We start from the raw sequence: 17,329 nt of genomic DNA, 5'->3' as shown, positions 1-17,329 counted from the left end.
GGTCAAGGGATAACATTTATGTGGATTACCCACTTCAAAATTTTTTTCGAACAAATAGGCACAGGGCACAATAATCACAATAGAAGTTACCTGTGAAGACTTGGGGCAGGCAGTCTGTGAAATACATAGTATCTTTGAACTATCGTATGGTAGATGTCAATGGTTTCAAGTACATAAAAAGAGCATGAGACAAAGTATATCCTTTCTTTTGAAGAGCACAACAAGTAATTCAAAGTAAGTCAAACTTAATGTGCAGAATCAGAACAGCCAAAGCAATGTGGATGTATTGTTCTGATCCTACAATGAAGCAGCAATCTTCTCAAAAGAAGATACTACTGTTCAGTGGGTGAAGAAACATGGTCACTGTTTATTTACCCATCCTACTCACCTGCGTACAATTATGGTATCTATTCACTTTACTAAAGTCCCCTGCTGCTTTTGTTTGTCTATGTGAAGACTAACCTCAGGAACTACTGTAGGGATTTTCAACTATTTTTCCGGGTAGACAGTTAGATTCAAAGGGATGTTTTGTATATATAATTTATAATAATAATAATTATTATTATTATTTTTACACGTCATCAGGCCACTGTTTCTTAGTGCCACCCTTGCAAAGCCAGGGCAAACACACACACACACACACACACACACACACACACACACACTCTCTCTCTCTCTCTCTCTCTCTCTCTCTCTCTCTCTCTGCGGTGTAACCTATCACACTAGTAAACTGATATGTTGCACAATGTCTATTGTAACAAAAAAATGATGATTGGCACTATAAAGATATTCTTTAGTTTACAGAGTCAATTTACACTTGCCTACTATTTGGGAATCTTATCTCATTTGTGCACGAAATCTTTTGCAGATGGACACAGCATTTCTGAAAGACAGGATGACGATAGCTGCTTTACCAAGCTTTGCTGTAGCTGCTGATTTATGTGCAGTGTTGTCCCAGTTCGCAGATGCGTTGTTTGCCACAGAGCAATAAGTACTGTGACAATCGGCATCATGTCATGGGAACTACAGAGTTCATCTATTAACAAGAATTGTTATGAAATATTTTCTGGTTTTAAATAAGAGTCAATAAATGAATGTTTCTGGAGAAATGGTTTAGATCATTTAGCAGATGAAGAAAACATCTCATTAACTAGCACAGAAGAAAATGCAAAGGTCAAGATGTTTACAATGAAAAGGAAATGCACAGTCATTCAGATTACTCACAACAAAAAGGCTGAAAGTCAGGATTAATAAGAATGAACAGTGATGGTGAAATTTTATCCAAGTACATCCATAGTTCACACGAGGTAACACTTCATTCTGGCACAGTCCCCTCAGTAAATGTAACACCCCCCCACCCCCTCCCCCCCCCCCACACACACACACACAGAGAGGGGAAAGGGGATGAAGGTCTTTAGTGACAGAGCAGAAACTTGAATTGGTGAAGGAAACTGTGGTGGCCTTTCCAAAGGAACCATCCCAACATTTTCCTTAAGCAGTTTCAGGAAACCACAGAAAATGTGTATTGTATGGCCAGATGGAGGATTTGAACTCTGAGTCTCCTGAATGCATGTCCAGTGCCTTAACCATTGAGCCACCTCACCTGGCAAACAAAACATACAGGCCTTTAAAAAGATCACTTAAATGCTGTCATAGGTAGCCCTTCCCATGAAACCATATGCTTTTCAGTGAATTCGGGTTGGGCTATCTGGTATGGTGCAGAGCACCATTTTTACAGTGTGGACTGGCTTATATGCATTAAAGCCACTGGGAACTTTGATACCATTAAGGATATTTTAAGGTCTATCAAGTGTACCTGAGGTTAGAAGGATTTTAGGCAGTATTGATACCATGTCAAGGCAAGATTTGTGTATAAACTGATTTGCAGATCCATGTGGTACTCTACAGTAGTTCTTATTAGATTAGGTACACTGTTTCACAGATCCGAAGAGTGGACATTATCTAGGATGTGGAAGATGTCAGAAAAACTAATACAACTATCCGTATACTTCACAGAACCCTTGTTTCCACTATGTTGTTTATCATCAGTCTACACATCCAGAAAACTGGGAGATGATGTACGAGGTCTATTGTAAAAATTCTGGAACTTTGATCACAAAATATTTCTATGCCTACCTTTTACTTATTGTGCATGGTCTCCTTAAAAAATACTCTCCTCCACAATTGACACACCACTCCCAACACTATTTCCTCTTCTGGAAGCGATCTTGGTACACCTCTTGCCGGTTTGTGCAAAGTGCCATCTGCCAATTTTCTTTTATCTCATCTATCATTGCAAATCGTTGTTCTTTCAATGGCATTTTTAACTCTGGACATAAAAAGTTTTCACTGGGGCCAGGTCTGGAGAGTACGGAGGATGAGGCAGCACAGTGATTTCAATTTTTGTGCAACAGTTGTGCACCAAGAGGGAGGAATGTACGGATGTATTATCACGATGCAAGAGGAATGAATTGTTTCACCAGGCCAAAAGCTCTTCACAGAATGAGCCATGGGATGAACTTGGCGGCAACACGATGCATTTCAAGATGCTGTGTCAAGATTTCATGACATGATCCAACTGAAAAGTTACATTCTTCTGCAATCTCTCAGTCAGTCAGTCTTCAATTGGTACACACAGTTTTGATGATGTTGCTGACATGAGTGTTGGCAGTAGATGTTGAAGGGCGTCCTGAACGAGAATCGTCTTTAACTTCCATCTGGCCGTGTGTGAACCATTCGTTACAACAAGTATGGCTTCAGCACTCATCACCATAGACTCCCTGCATAATTTGGTGTGTCTCTTAAAGTTTTTTTTTGAGTTTCACACAAAATTTAATGCAGAAGTGTTGCTCCTCAACCTCTGCCATCTCGAAATTTGCTGTGTGATGCAACGTCCTACTCAATACAGCACTGAACAATAACTCACGCACATACAACAATGAAACTTCTGGCAGTTATATACCAAACACAGGCGTGTGCAGGGATGCAAACCGCATTTCACTCCAACACTCCATTGGCATGAAATTACGAATTTTCCCGAATTTTTTGAACAGACCTCATATATGAGTCTCCTCCAGTTTCCCTTGTCCATCCAAAGTTCCTCATAATTGTCACACAGTGACAACATGTACATCTCTTTCCAGTACCTTCGAGATTTTATTTCTCCCACAGTTGCAAGACCTTTCTTTTGTTTAGTGGTTTATGCCAAGATAGATGTTTTAAAGGATTCTGCTGGAACCATAAATCACCATCTTTTATGTAATTTTCTGGTGGCAACAGTGAAGGAGCTTCACTTTATTTGACTAAGATATACTACTAGATGGCCTTGTCAGTGTAACTACATCTAACCTGTACGTTAGCACTCTCTTATTATATCTTGCAGGAGCAAGAAACTATGAAAAAATTAGCAAAAAAGAACCACAATTAGAGATGTCGTGTGCATGAGCAAACACAAGAACTAGATAACCAGATAACCAGGAGGCTGAAGCACATTCTTACTATATCTAATTCTTCAGGGTGTTGCTATACAGGGTGAGTCACTAACTATTTCCACCTAGGACATCTCCGAAAGTATCATAGTAGCTGAAAAATTTGTGGGACAAATGTTGTATGGGACAATGGGGGCTATAATATGACGTTGGTTTTTGTTGCTAGGTGGGGTCGCATCAGAGATATGAAGGTCAACTTTTTTTTTAAATTTACTGATAGCAGCTATAGAGGTGAGTCCAATGATGTGTAGCAGTAAGATCTTTAAAGGTCAACGAAGGTCAAAAAGGTGGCACGAACGTCCTTTTACAGAAGGTGTTCGAAGTGATGACCATTGGTATTGATGCAGTGCTGCAATCTTCCTATCATGGATTGAGTGGTATTCCTTATCACATCGGCACTTGTCAAAGCACATGCTCAGACAATTCTCTCTTGTATATCATGCGAATAGTAAATATTTGCTCAATACGGCATACCCATCTAATGTGCCATTGACATGTAAACACCATTTGACGGTTTTGCAATACAACACTAATAGGAACAGTATGACTAGTATTGTTGAATCAGGTGAATGTGAATGATGTATTCCTTCGAGGAGCAGGTCGACATGCTTCTCATTTATGGAGAATGCCAACGAAATTCAGTGAGAGCTAGAAACTCATAAGCGGAAAGATATCCTCAACATATTCGCCCTACACATAAAATATGTGTACAATAAATTGAGAACAACTGGATCTTTAACACATTGGAAACACATCCGGCAAAGGAAAGTTACTAACTAGGAAACAGAAATTGGTACTCTTGCCACTGTGGTTCAATATCCTTGAGCTAGTTCGCATCAAATCACAAGGGAATCTGGCATGAGCCAGAGTAGTGTTGTTCATATTCTGTACCCCCATAAATATTCTTTACCATATCAGTCTCCATCTACTATTAACTGGTATGGATTGTATGCGTCGCACTGAATTCCACTGATGGGCTCAACTTCAGATTCAGAGGGATGACACATTTATTAATTTTATTTTATTTACTGATGAGGCTACATTCACGAACCATGGAAATGTTTATTTGCATAACATGCATTATTGGGCAACTGAAAATCCATGTTGGTTGCAGCAAGTTGCACACCAAAAACCGTCATTGGTGAATGTATGGTGTTGGATTCTGGAGGATAGAATTATAGGTCCCTATTTCATCGAAGGAAATCTTAATGGTAGGAAGTACACCACATTACTGCAAGAAACATTAGGCCTGTTATTGGAAGAAATACCTTTAGGGACTAGGAACAGAATGTGGTATCAACATAATGGGTGTCCAGCACCTTTTTCACTGATGACTAGAAATGATTGCAAAAGACAATTCCCAAATCGTTGGATTGGACATGGAGGAGGTTTGCCGTGGCCGGCTTGTTCGCCAGACTTGATGCCTCTGGAATTTTTCTTGTGGGGATTCATAAAAGACATTGTTTATAAAGACGTTGCAACTACACCTGAAGATATGCGAGAGAGAATTGTCAGAGCATGTGCTTTGATAAGTGCCGATGTGATAAGGAATACCACTCAATCCATAATAAGAAGATTGCAGCACTGCATTCATACCAATGGTCATCACTTCGAACAATTTCTGTAAATGGACATTCATACCCCCTTTGTGACCTTCGATGACCTTCCAAGAGACATCATTGGGTTCACCTCGATAGCTGTTATCAGAAAATAAGTACCAAACTATAGCATCCCATTTAAAAAAAAACAAAGTTGACCTTCATATCTCTGAAGTGACCCCACCTACCAACAAAAAACCAACATCATATTATGGCCCAAATTGTCCCATGCAACTTTTGTCCCACAACTTTTCAGTTCCTATCATACTTTCACACAGTTATTCTCGGTGACAATAGTTAGCGACTCACCCTGTACTATATAAGAACTGCAGTCAAACAGTACCACCCAAAACAATTACAGTACTAAAGTAAGTCTTGGAAAAATACTGAAGATGTATGTTACACACTAATTTTGATGCTTTTTTGTCATTTAAGATATTACAAGAATGTTACAGATTTTCTACCTTAAGTGTATCTGCATGATGAACATCAGTCACCTACAAGTAAGTGTTGTCCTTCCTCATTTTTCTTTATTGTTTCTGGCCTGGAATTTCTCTTATTGTAATATTCCCTCTACGTCACTTACCCAAATAGTTCTCGGAGCTAATAAACCAGTGGAATTTTTCAAACCAATACACTTTTCGTGCTTTACTGATGTTTACCATTGCTTGAACTTCCTTAAGAGTTTGTTTTGTTTTCCTCTCAGCAGACTTCAGGGCCTTGCTATGAGACTCAATGGTTTTCTGTTGCTTTTTGGCAGCATTTCTTTTCTGTTCGTAGTACCTGTAAAATGGGAATTTTGTGATTCAAATAAGCAGTTTCATCTTACATATCTGTTACAAACCATAAGAATGTTTATTGTCACCTCCTTGCATTGGAATACGCAGACAGATCCAAATCAACATCAATTGTCATTGGTTTAAGAACTTCATCCCTACTTTCATCATCTGAGTAATCCTCATCAGCATACGGGTCACTGAAAGCACAATGTCAACAGAATTAAAAATTTAAAGGACATTAGAATAGATATATAAAAAAAGTTCACTGGCAAAATGTTTAATTTTTATGGACCATATTCAACAGTAACAGAAAAACAATAAATATATTGAAACATTTTTAGTTTACCTGAGATGCAGTGTGATATGATTAATTTGAAGTTTGAGTCCTTTAATTGCACATGCAACAGGATGCTGACGGTTTTGGAGTTCTGTTACCATGGCCTGTATGTCTGGCCACGACATCTGATTGGCCAGTGCGGCACGAATAGCCATGATAGCATCATCAACCAACTGTTGGTTGCGGGTTATCAGCTCAGCCCGCTGCTTATCCAGTTCTTGTGTTTGCTCAAGCGCTTGAAGTCTCTGATCATGGTCCTTTCTTACATTTGCTAGTTTCTTCATAGCTTCTCGCTCCTGCAATTGATACTCTCATAAATTTCAAGCTCAAATGAGAAAGTGTGTTCCATTAACAGCACAATTTATTAACATAGTATGCACCATCTACTCACTTTTTTGCATTCCTTCTTTCTGGAGTAAAAAATTAAAAAGACTTTGGACCATAAGCATTACTGCCACCAAATTATTCAACAGTAGTATAGTGTAAATGAGGCTGACAAAGCGTAATTATTGAACACAATGTTCTGTGCTGGTTTGTAGTGAGTTACATGAAAGTGAGTTCTGCTCCATTACAGACACTACAGACAGCTGTTCCTTGCAGAAGAAATTTCAGTTTCCATAATGTAAAGCACTTATCAACTCTGTCTCCTACTTACATGGAAAGGAGTTAGCATAAAACCAAAAAACAGATCCCGCTTAAGTTCCAGAACAAAATTTTCACTCTGCAGCAGTGTGTGTTCTGATATGAAACTTCCTGGAAGATTAAAACTGTGTTCCGGACCAAGAATCGAACTTGGGACCTTTGCCTTTTGCAGGCAAGTGCTCTGCCAACTGAGTTACCCAAGCACGACTCACGACCCATTGTCACAGCTTTACTTCTACTACTACCTCATCTCCTACCTTCCAAACTTCACATACCGTATTTACTCGAATCTAAGCCGCACTTTTTTTCCGGTTTCTGTAATCCAAAAAACCGCCTGTGGCTTAGAATCAAGTGCAAAGCAATCGGAAGTTCTGAAAAATGTTGGTAAGTGCCGCCACAACTAACTTCTGCCGTCGCATATATATGTAGCGCTACACAGGCATCCTATGTAGGCACAAAGATAAATACTGGCGCCAAAACCTCTGCGTCAGTAAATAAAATTAAAAAAAAATTGCAAGACGAGCTTTTTTTCTCCGCCCGAGTTTCGACCACTGCATTTTCATACATTATCCAACGAAGTAAATACAAATTCCGTATTGTTCATCTTCGAATGTAGCAGAATTTCAATGTACTACGAAAATCTGACTGGCGAGACTGGGATTTTTGTCACTATGGCCAACTCTACGTTCTGAATTTTTTCCTACCTGTGAGAAGAGATGGTTGCTAATAGGAACCTGATGAAATGTGAATCACATGCAGTATTCTCTTCACCATAAGAATAATACGAATATAAACATTTTGCCGTGTATTCTTTCGTGTTTGCTTCTATCTCATTTAAATCCTGTCTGCCAAATAAACTACGAAACTAGAGTGAGACAACAGCAAACGCGGAAGAATATACGTAACGTATCATGTTTATATTCGTATTACTCTTATGCCTAATAGTGATACAGTCAGAAATGAAGCACGGCAACTGACTAGATTTTTAAATCTAAGATGACTAATTTCTGTGCAGAATTTGATGTACTAAAGAAGCGGCTGCAAAGATTTTCAAACGGAGAAAAATTTTCGCCAAACTCTCGTTCAGAACATGTTCTATCATACGCAGTCTATGATTTGGTTCTTGTTGATCATTATCAAAGAAAGCAGCAGTGTAAGTAACAACAAATAGCAGTCTCCTGCCATTGTTTCACTAATGAGACGATTCCTCTTTTTTTTAATTGTAGGCGGCGGTAGCGCGCACAAAAGCAAGCCATGCCGCGAGCAGCGACAGGCCGTAAACACGCACTATCAGAATGCGACAAACAACTCATGACACAGTACAGTAATGCATTTTCAGCTTAGAGTGACTGACGTAAACACCTATAACATAGAAAACGGCACTTATCACATCAAAGCAAAATAAGCAATTGATTGAAACCAGACGAAGCACGTGAAAAAGGAAGGGTATCCGTATAAATACGGACGGAGCGCCTGACGCATAGCAATGGCTACCTGATATAGCTTAACTGCTAAGCTTACGACTCGAACCAAACTACTGTAGCCGTATCGTCATTCATTAGACCTAAATTGTGTCTCATATTACAATGGACCAACTTTGTTTCGATTTGGAGGTGCGGCCTAAAACTTTTCTCTCCCCTTGAATATCGAGTCTCAAATTTCAGGTGCGGATTAGATTTGGGAATTTTTTTTCTTTATTTCGAATCTCATTTTTCAGGTGCGGCTTAGATTCAAGTGCGGCTTAGATTCGAGTAAATACGGTAAGCTCTCCTGCGAATCTTGCAGAACTAGTACTCCTGGAATAAAGTTCGCAAGATAGGAGATGAGGTACTGGCAGAAGTAAAGCCGTGATGACAAGTCCTGGGCCATGCTTGGGTAGCTCAGTTGGCAGAGCACTTGCCCGCGAAAGGCAGAGGTTCCGAGTTCAAGTCTCGGTCCAACACACAGTTTTAATCTGCCAGGAAGTTCACACTTATGTTGTTTGCAGCCTCCTCAAAAACAATGCCATCAACAGTCTTCCTTTAAGAAAAACATGGTGTAAACCACTATTTAACAAACAGCTGCGGCACTCAGTGAACACAAGACAGAGAAATCATCTACCTGTGAGTAACACTCTCTTCTCTATTACTCTGAAAAGTATTTTACGAGGTTTTTGCAAGAACTGAAGATAGTCAGAAAGAAACCTTGTATTTTCAAGGACAATTACATGGTTTTCCCCTGCCATACCTCTTCCATTCTCTGCAGGAATTCTTAAGACTTATTTAACTGAGATTTCAGAAGGATCATACATACAGCAGTGAGTCAGAATTGTTACCTGATCCACCCAACCCAAATTTAGTTTTCCTAAATACTGCAATGATTCTTTATGACAAGCTATGGCTGTCACATTTCCATTCCTTACTCATTATTAGCAATTTGCATTTGGTGTATTATATATTAAGTGTATTACGTCGTTTTTCATCTAATGTTTTTATACAATCTGTTATAATATGACTTTGTTATAATGACCCTATGGAATAAAAAGAAACTCAACTTTCAGAATATTGCAAAAACTGGAAAGAATGGCAGTAGGGGTGTGTGATGGTATGGGGTTGGGTGGGGCGAGGGGGCAGGAGGGGTGTGTCAGCAATGTTATCTATATCCTAGTCAATGCTGATTAGAAGTTTAGTACACATGAGTAATTAGAAGTTTAGTAAACATGAATAGTCCTTCCTTAATCTACTTTTAATATGAATTGGGACAGATTATTACCAACCACACTGATGAGGTCCCCAGTAGTGACAAACATATTTGAAAATAGGCTTTGGATGTTATTTGGCTTTGACACAAAGTCTTTTGTCAGATGAACACATGCACACACGTGCACAGTGCTGCCTGTAGGAGCATGCAGGGAAGAGGTAACGTGATTGGGGCAGGATAGTAAGCTGTTAGTTTCAGCATCATGAGGCTGTGCTTGGCTATGGAGGGGGTGGGGAAGCAAAAAAGACAAGCAGAGAAGGAGGAAGGGAGAAGGGCAATGGAGGTGCACTAGGGTGGGGGGGGGGGGGGAGGGGGAGGTGAATAGGAGGCATGATTAAGGCTGAAGCAGAAGCAGGGAAGGGGATAGAGGCTGGAAGAATGGAGAAAAGGTACTATAGCCAGTTTCACAAACAATGTGGTTTACACAGGCTAAGGCACAGATGGGGATACAGTGTTGCCAGCTACAAATGACAGTTGCAGTACACAAATACAAATGCTTTGCACTTGAGGAAAGCATGTATCCTCCAAATTACGTCTCTTGCTTACGTATGTACAATTTGTCACTTACTATCACCATCAGCAATGACAAGTTGCTACAAATGGGATAAAAATTCACAATGTAACTCTCAATTATCAAGCTTAATGCTTGCATTAGCTTCATCTGAGCAGACTGCTCAGAATAATACTGAATGTTCACTGGCTGTTGCAGAATATGCGATTTAGGTGCACAGAATGAGCCTAAACTCGATCATCATTCGCGAAGGTTGAGACAAGGGGGTCATGGGAACAAAGGATACATTCCAGAGAGAACTCCTGCCATTTAGAAAAGCTGATGGCTTGAGATGTGATGCAGTCATTGAAGTCAACCACATCGTGTTGCATGGCATGCTCGGCAACTGGTGGTCAAGCTGTTTTTTCGCCACTATTTGGCATTGGCCATTCATGAGAACACACAGCCTCTTCTTCATGTCCAAGAGAACACTGCACAGTGTCTGCAGATAAGTTGGTAGACTAAGTGCCTGCTTTCACAAGTGACTCTGCCTTGTAGGAAATTTCTAGGACAGGAATGTAATAGGTGGTAGTGGGAGGATGTATTGCTAAGGTCTTGTATTTTGGTCTTTTGTAAGGACAAGGGCCATAGTTAAAGGGGTTGGCAGGAAGAATGAAACAGGGATGGACCAGAACCAGAATACTGTGTAGGTTCACAGTGCATGGCAGAACAACACTGTGGGAGCACATGCCTCATTTCGGGGCACAAAGAGAGGTAGTCAAAACACTATCAGAGAATGTGATTCAGTTGCTCCAGCCCTGGGTGACGCCATGTCATGAAGTGGTACTCCTTTGCCTTTGTGACTGGTCATTGATGATGATGGGTGGGGCTGTATGGAAGGGACTTCTTGGTGTGAAATTGTTAGAATCTGTCAAAAAGGAGGAATTGTTGGTGGTTGTTAAGTTTGATGTGGATAGCGGTATAGATGGAGCCATCCGAAATGTGTATATCAACAGTGAGAAAGGTGGATTATTAAGCTGACAAGGCCCAGGTGAAATGACTGGGAGAGAAGGTACTGAGATTTTGGAGGAATATGGATAGGGCATCCTTGCCCTAGGTCGAGATAATGAACATATCAGTGTGTCCGAAGCATGTGTGGAGGTCTGGGATTCTGTGTGGCTAGGAAGGTTTCCTCTAGATGGCCCATAAATAAGTTGGGACAGGATGGTGTCAAGCGGGTTCCCAAATGTTTGTAGGTGATGCCTTCAAGGAAGAAGTAATTATGGGTGAAGATATAGCTGGCCATGATGACCAGCAAGTTGGTTTGGACTCTGTCGGGCACTGAGAAAGATAGTGTTCAATGGTGGTGAGGCCATGCAACTACTTCCTCAATTATTTGCTGGATTTTCTATCTTCTTCTACAGTTTTTACCCTCTACAGTTCCCTCTTGTACGATGGAAGTTATTCTGTACCTACTGACCTTCTTGCCAGTTTTTTCCATATATTCCTTTCCTCGCCAATTCTCTGGAGTACTATTTCATTTCTCTATCTTATCATTCCACATAGTTTTCAACACTCTTCCGTAGAACCAAGAGGGGGCATAGAGAGTGGTGAGCAGAGTGCCAAGTGGTAAAGGAACAGGAACTGTGGAGAGTCAGTACAGTAAATGGTTGGTATCTTGTATACAGCAGAATGGCTATAGTTAATAGGCTGAAGGTGCTGATCCACAACACAAAGATTCTCTCTGTAGGGGTACTACCCATCTGTAATGGGGTATGCTGGGTGGTTGGGTTTGTGTATTTTAGGAAGCATGAGAGCAGGGATGAGGAGTGGGAGAAATTCATGGGAGAGGGGACTTACAGTTTTGAAGAGGGACTGTGAAGAGGGACTGGATATCATGCTGGATTTCTGGAATGGGGCCACTATGGGAGGGCACGTAGGTGGATCTGTCCAACAGCTGATGTGGGTTCTCAGCTATGTAATCCCTGCAGTTCATAACAGTGGTGGAGCCTTTGTTAGCAGGAAGGATTGTAAGGTTGTAATAAGTTTTAATATGGTGGATTGTGGTTCTTTCTGTGGGTGTGAGGCTAGTTTTCATGTTGAGGGTTTTGGGGGAATGATGACAAGGTAATATTTGAGGTTTGGAAATTCTGGAAAGTTATCAATTGATGGTTCAGTGGCAGCAGGGTGGATCACAGTTGGCTGATGGAATAAACTGATTACAGCAGGGCTGGTTTTGGGACGAGTCTGAATGGTAGGGTTGGTGACGGAAAAGTGTTTCCATTGTAGAGATCAGGAGAAGAAGAGAGGATATTTAATATGCCCATTATGATTGGACTTTGGAGCAGAGGCAGAAAAGGTTGAGGCCTTTGGAAAGGACTGATACTTAGGCTTTTGGAAGACAGGCTCATAATTGTTTATGGATCAGTTTGGGCTCTGGGTTTTGTAGTGTGACAGGAGGAAATTTCTGAGTGTGGCAAATGTAGTAGGTCAGTAACACAGCATTTGGTGACTATGAAGGAGTGTGGGGGAGGTTGGATGGAGGCTCTTGTGATGGTGATGGGCAGTGATCATCCTACAATTGTACAAGGGGAACTGATTGGACAGTTTTTTGAGGTGGTGGTGGTGTGCATGCTGCTCTAGTTCCTGGAGAATAAGAATGTTAATCTGTCTTCCAGAGGAGGAGGATTTTAGAGCTGGAGCAGGGGTAGTGCAAGAAGGCTGGGTTTTAGTAATTGGTTTTGCACGACCAGGTTGGTGAGGGTTATAGTCTGATGGAATTTAAAAAGGTTGTGGTCATCATGGAAGGATGGATTGCAGATGGAGCTGGGTAATTTTGTGGTAAGGCTATTTGGGAGGGATTCCACAAGTGAGGCAATAATGCAGGATCAGTATTGCCACAGATGGCAGGGGCAGGGATTTATAGTGGAGGATGAAAAACACTTAGAACTGTCTTAAAAATTACAACTAATAAAAGACAGACAATGAGTAGTGTAACAGAACAGCGAACAGAAATAAAGGGAAAGAGTACTGGGTTGTAAGATGGTAGAGAAACTACTAGGCAAAATAAAACAATGGAAACCCAAGGAGGAATAACTTGTGATGAATTAGGATAGAATATTACTCAGCACATAGAGGTAGCACTGAGCAGTAGACAGGCACATTTAATAGTAGATTATTGGATGTTTAGCTTTAGGAGAAGGTTCTAAAGTCCTTTGTAAGAAGAAATAAAAAACATTCTTCCTCCCCCCCCCCCTGCCAACACACACACACACACACACACACACACACACACACACACACACACACACACACGCACACACACAGTCACCGTTCTCTCCAACTCTCTCCTATTGGCCTAAGTAGTCACGTCAGCAGGAGTGGGTAACGGCGGTACAGAAGTGGTGTATCAATTACTGTGAACAATAATATACATTTAAAAAAAAGTTGCAAGAGAATTAAAGCAGAAACACAAAGACAGAATAATACACTCACACAATTACCAACCTGCATCAGATATACCAATTTGCTTTGGGGTTCAAAAGAGCACTATGAGTATCAATATAACTATGAATTTCTTAAATACTCAACCTCAGAACAGTGCATAAAATTTAACAGTATTCACATAATACCCAGCTTACTTCATGGTAAGGTATGCAGTCGTATTCTCCTATCAACATTATCATACTGTAAGTCACAAACAACAGCATGACCACAAAGAATCTAAGTTTATTCTTCTTCCACTTACAAGCAAACAGCAGCTCAGAATACAAACACAGAAACAATCACAGTCCTGATACAAGCAGTTGCTGACAATAAGTGTGAACACAATATAAGTGCGAGTGCCTGCTGCACTGAGCTTATAAAGAGGAGACCTCCGGTAGATGGTGTAGCAGATGATGTGCTGTGTGCACAAGTCAAGTGGCCCACACAGGACGCCTCTGGTGGCTAGCCTGTGCAAATGCCATTTGTAAAATATTTGAAGTGTAGTGTGTCGGGGGCCTGGTGCAACTGCACTTAGCCAAGTATTTACATACAGGGTTGTAGCATCAACAAATAGTTTCATGCTTATTGTGCAGACTTTAATAATTTCAAAAAACACTAATAAGATTCAGACAACATTCTCACCATCTGCAAAGCTTTCATATCAATCTTTTGACCTTCCAGTGTAGAGAAAAATTCATCAACTGCAGCATCAAAGGTAGGAAATTCCTTATGCGGCTGATTACTATGCTGCTCAAATATCATTGGATGAAATTCTATATTTGTAAAAAAGTCCTCTTCGCCTCCATCTGGTAGTGGACGTTTTTCTTTCTTTTGAAGAATGTATCCCTGCACAGTTGTAAATAATACACATAGAAACACCACTTCATGGAAAAAACAAATTTTGAAAATTCTGTGAATTCAAAATAATCAAAGCAAGAATGAAAAATCAGTTCTACCTTTGAAACTTGCCTAGCAGCATTTTCCATAAGCTTTTCAGCTTCAGTAAGTGCTTCACAAAGCTTTGGCAAATCCTCTGTCACACTGAAATTTTTCCCAAATTTACATCCACTGGGAAAGCCACCTCTAAGTAGTACGTGCTCAATGACTGCTGGTCCATATTCTAAACAAATGCATGATGATTATTTTGAAAGTTATAGTTCAAACAAACACTACTTCAATCATATGGACTCTATTATCAAAGAAAAGACTGACACAGGAATTGTCTTAATGACAAGATCAACACTTACTTTGAGAAACATGCAAACGTATTTAATTTTAACTTCTATACAGGTACTGAATAAATCTATCGAGCTAAAGTGATGTGAAATTATTACTTTTAAATTATTTTTACTATCACTTTAACAATTATGTAGCCATATAGCTGCAGCTGCACAATTTACTTCTGTAACACAATTTGCTGATGCACTGAAGACTGGACATAATTTCCTACGTGGTACTGCAAATTGCCTTGACAGAAGTGCCAACGACAAATTTTGTCAGGGTATATATGCACTTCTAGCATTCGAATTTACGAGATGTGAACTGGTTCACCAACACGTATTGTTCTATTAGCAATGAGCTTTTGGACAGCAAATCTCATGCTATCACCTCTCTGTGAATAGTTCTGATCTACATATGGAGCAGAAGTACTGTATAATGAATGAGAAGGATGCCTGATGTCAGTATACTTTACAGCATGTTTTAGACTAACCAAGTGGATGAGTGAGCCTTAATATTTTTTTGTATTTTGTATTTCTACTTCACAATGACACTGATAGCAATGGAGCTAAATTTGTATAACATCCAGGGTACATTTCTGTTGGAATGCCCAAATCTGTAAGCCTCTATGCAGATGAACCTTTTGAAATCATTTGATTCTTTCTGTCGGCTCACTCTGGAGAGTTGGGAGAGAAGTACAGGATACGGAGACATTGCATCTCCACTTATATATGCCATACATCCCTCAATGTGTGGCTTGACATGGTGCAGAGACTGTTAATTGGATGTGGGAAGGTCTGTAGTTCAAGAAGATAGGTAAAAAAAAGGTGGGCTGTTACCTCTCAATCAGGTAGGGCCTCAATTGGCATCACGAGGCTAAGTTCAGCCCAGTCCAGTCCTTTCACAAAGGAAAAATCCCTGGCAGTACTAGGAATCAAATTTGGGTCCCCCACAAGACAGTCTGTCACAGTGACCACTTGGCTATGGAGGCAGACAGGTAGAAATAAAAACAATAGAAAACTGTAAAAATTTGGGGAACGTTGATGGATAATTAGGGGTAAAAAGGACAAAAAAAGAAATTAGGGTTAAAAAAAAAAAAGGTATCAAATAGCAGATTATAATGCACAGCGCCCCCCCTCCACACACGCATGGAGGGAGGGAGGGAGAGATTTATAATGCAGAATCCTTACAGAACACTGGGGGCAGAAATGATGTGGAAGAGAAACCATGAACAAAGAGGAGCATAAATTAAAACCAAGTGGAACACAATCTCAGATAAGAACGAATTGGGAGGCAATTGGCAAGGCTGTTTTCCAAAGAAATATGCTGGATTCACCTACATCAGTTTAAGGAAACCCAGGAAAACCTAATCTAAATAATTAAATGGCCATGATGTTAACACTGCTCCTTCCAAATGTCAATCCACTGCCCTAGCCTATGTGCCACCTTGTTCTCTGCTAACAGACCAGTATGTGTTGGTGAGCCACTTAATACTGGGTTGGAAGGGCAGAAGCAAGTCTCACAGACATTTTAAATTTCCTATTATTCAGTACAACTTACATGACACACAAAAACCTCTAGAAAGAAAAGTCATATGGATATCACACACATAGTGAACACTGTCCACAACACTTTCTATCAATACTGAATGTGCCAATGCACAACCATCACAAGGCAGCTGAATAACAAAAGCTAGGGTGAATTTCACCACTAACATTGCATAAACTGAAGATAATATCTGAGCACTGCACTAGAAGTTGGGTTTTCATTTGGTTTATCACCTTCCCCAGTTCAATCGCATGTTATTTTTACTTTAATGGTCACAAAAAGGAAATGAAATTAGTTTCTGCAAATATTACCATCTACAACTATATCCATACACTGTGAAGTGCATGGCAGAGGTTATGCCCCTCTTTACTAGTTTTTAGGGTTTTTTCCCATTCCATTCACATTTGGAGCACAGAACGAACCATTGTTTGACGACTGTACATGCCGTAAGTAATCCAATCTTTTCCTCATGGTCCCTATGGGAGTGATATGGGGAGGGTTGTAGTATATTCCTAGTCATTTAAAGCCAATTCTTGAAATTTTGTTTGGGATAGTTTCCATCCATCTTCAAGAGCCTGCCAGTTCAGTTTCTTCATCATCTCTATGACACTCTCTTGCAGGTCAAACAAACCTGTCACCATTCGTGATGCCCTTTTCTGTATACATTCAAAATCTCCTGCTAGTACTATTTGGTACAGGTCCCACATACTTGAGCAATATTCTATCGTGGGTCACACGAGTGATTTGTAAGCAATCTCGTATATAAATTGCCCACAACCTTGCAGTAGTGGTAACACCAGTTGCTGTCGGATCACTGAAGTTAAGTGCTGTTGGGCTGGGCTATCACTTCGATGGGTGACCATCTGGTCTGCCTAGAGCTGATGGCAAGTGGGGTGCACTCAACCCTTGTGAGGCAAACTGAAGAACTACTTGATTGAGAAGTAGTGGCTCCAGTCTCGTAAACTGACATACAGCTGGGAGAGCAGTATGCTGACCACGTGCCC

The 17,329-nt window shown here is 40.4% G+C and overlaps 1 protein-coding gene across 1 annotated transcript in view; it reads right to left on the bottom strand.

Moving 5' to 3' along the window:
• The window catches only part of LOC126165754 (ribosome quality control complex subunit NEMF), a 76,130-nt gene that overhangs the window by 38,406 nt on the left and 20,395 nt on the right, over positions 1–17,329 (bottom strand). Inside the window, exons 5-9 of the mRNA XM_049920346.1 lie at positions 14,516–14,679; positions 14,202–14,405; positions 6,212–6,498; positions 5,952–6,062; positions 5,673–5,869 (exon numbers count right to left, since the gene is read on the bottom strand). Coding sequence (XP_049776303.1) covers positions 5,673–5,869; positions 5,952–6,062; positions 6,212–6,498; positions 14,202–14,405; positions 14,516–14,679 — 963 coding nt within the window. The remainder of the gene's footprint in view (positions 1–5,672; positions 5,870–5,951; positions 6,063–6,211; positions 6,499–14,201; positions 14,406–14,515; positions 14,680–17,329) is intronic.

The sequence above is a fragment of the Schistocerca cancellata genome, chromosome 1 (assembly GCF_023864275.1).
Source record: "Schistocerca cancellata isolate TAMUIC-IGC-003103 chromosome 1, iqSchCanc2.1, whole genome shotgun sequence".
Lineage (NCBI taxonomy): Eukaryota > Metazoa > Arthropoda > Insecta > Orthoptera > Acrididae > Schistocerca > Schistocerca cancellata.
This window is presented reverse-complemented; position numbering and strand designations above follow the sequence as displayed.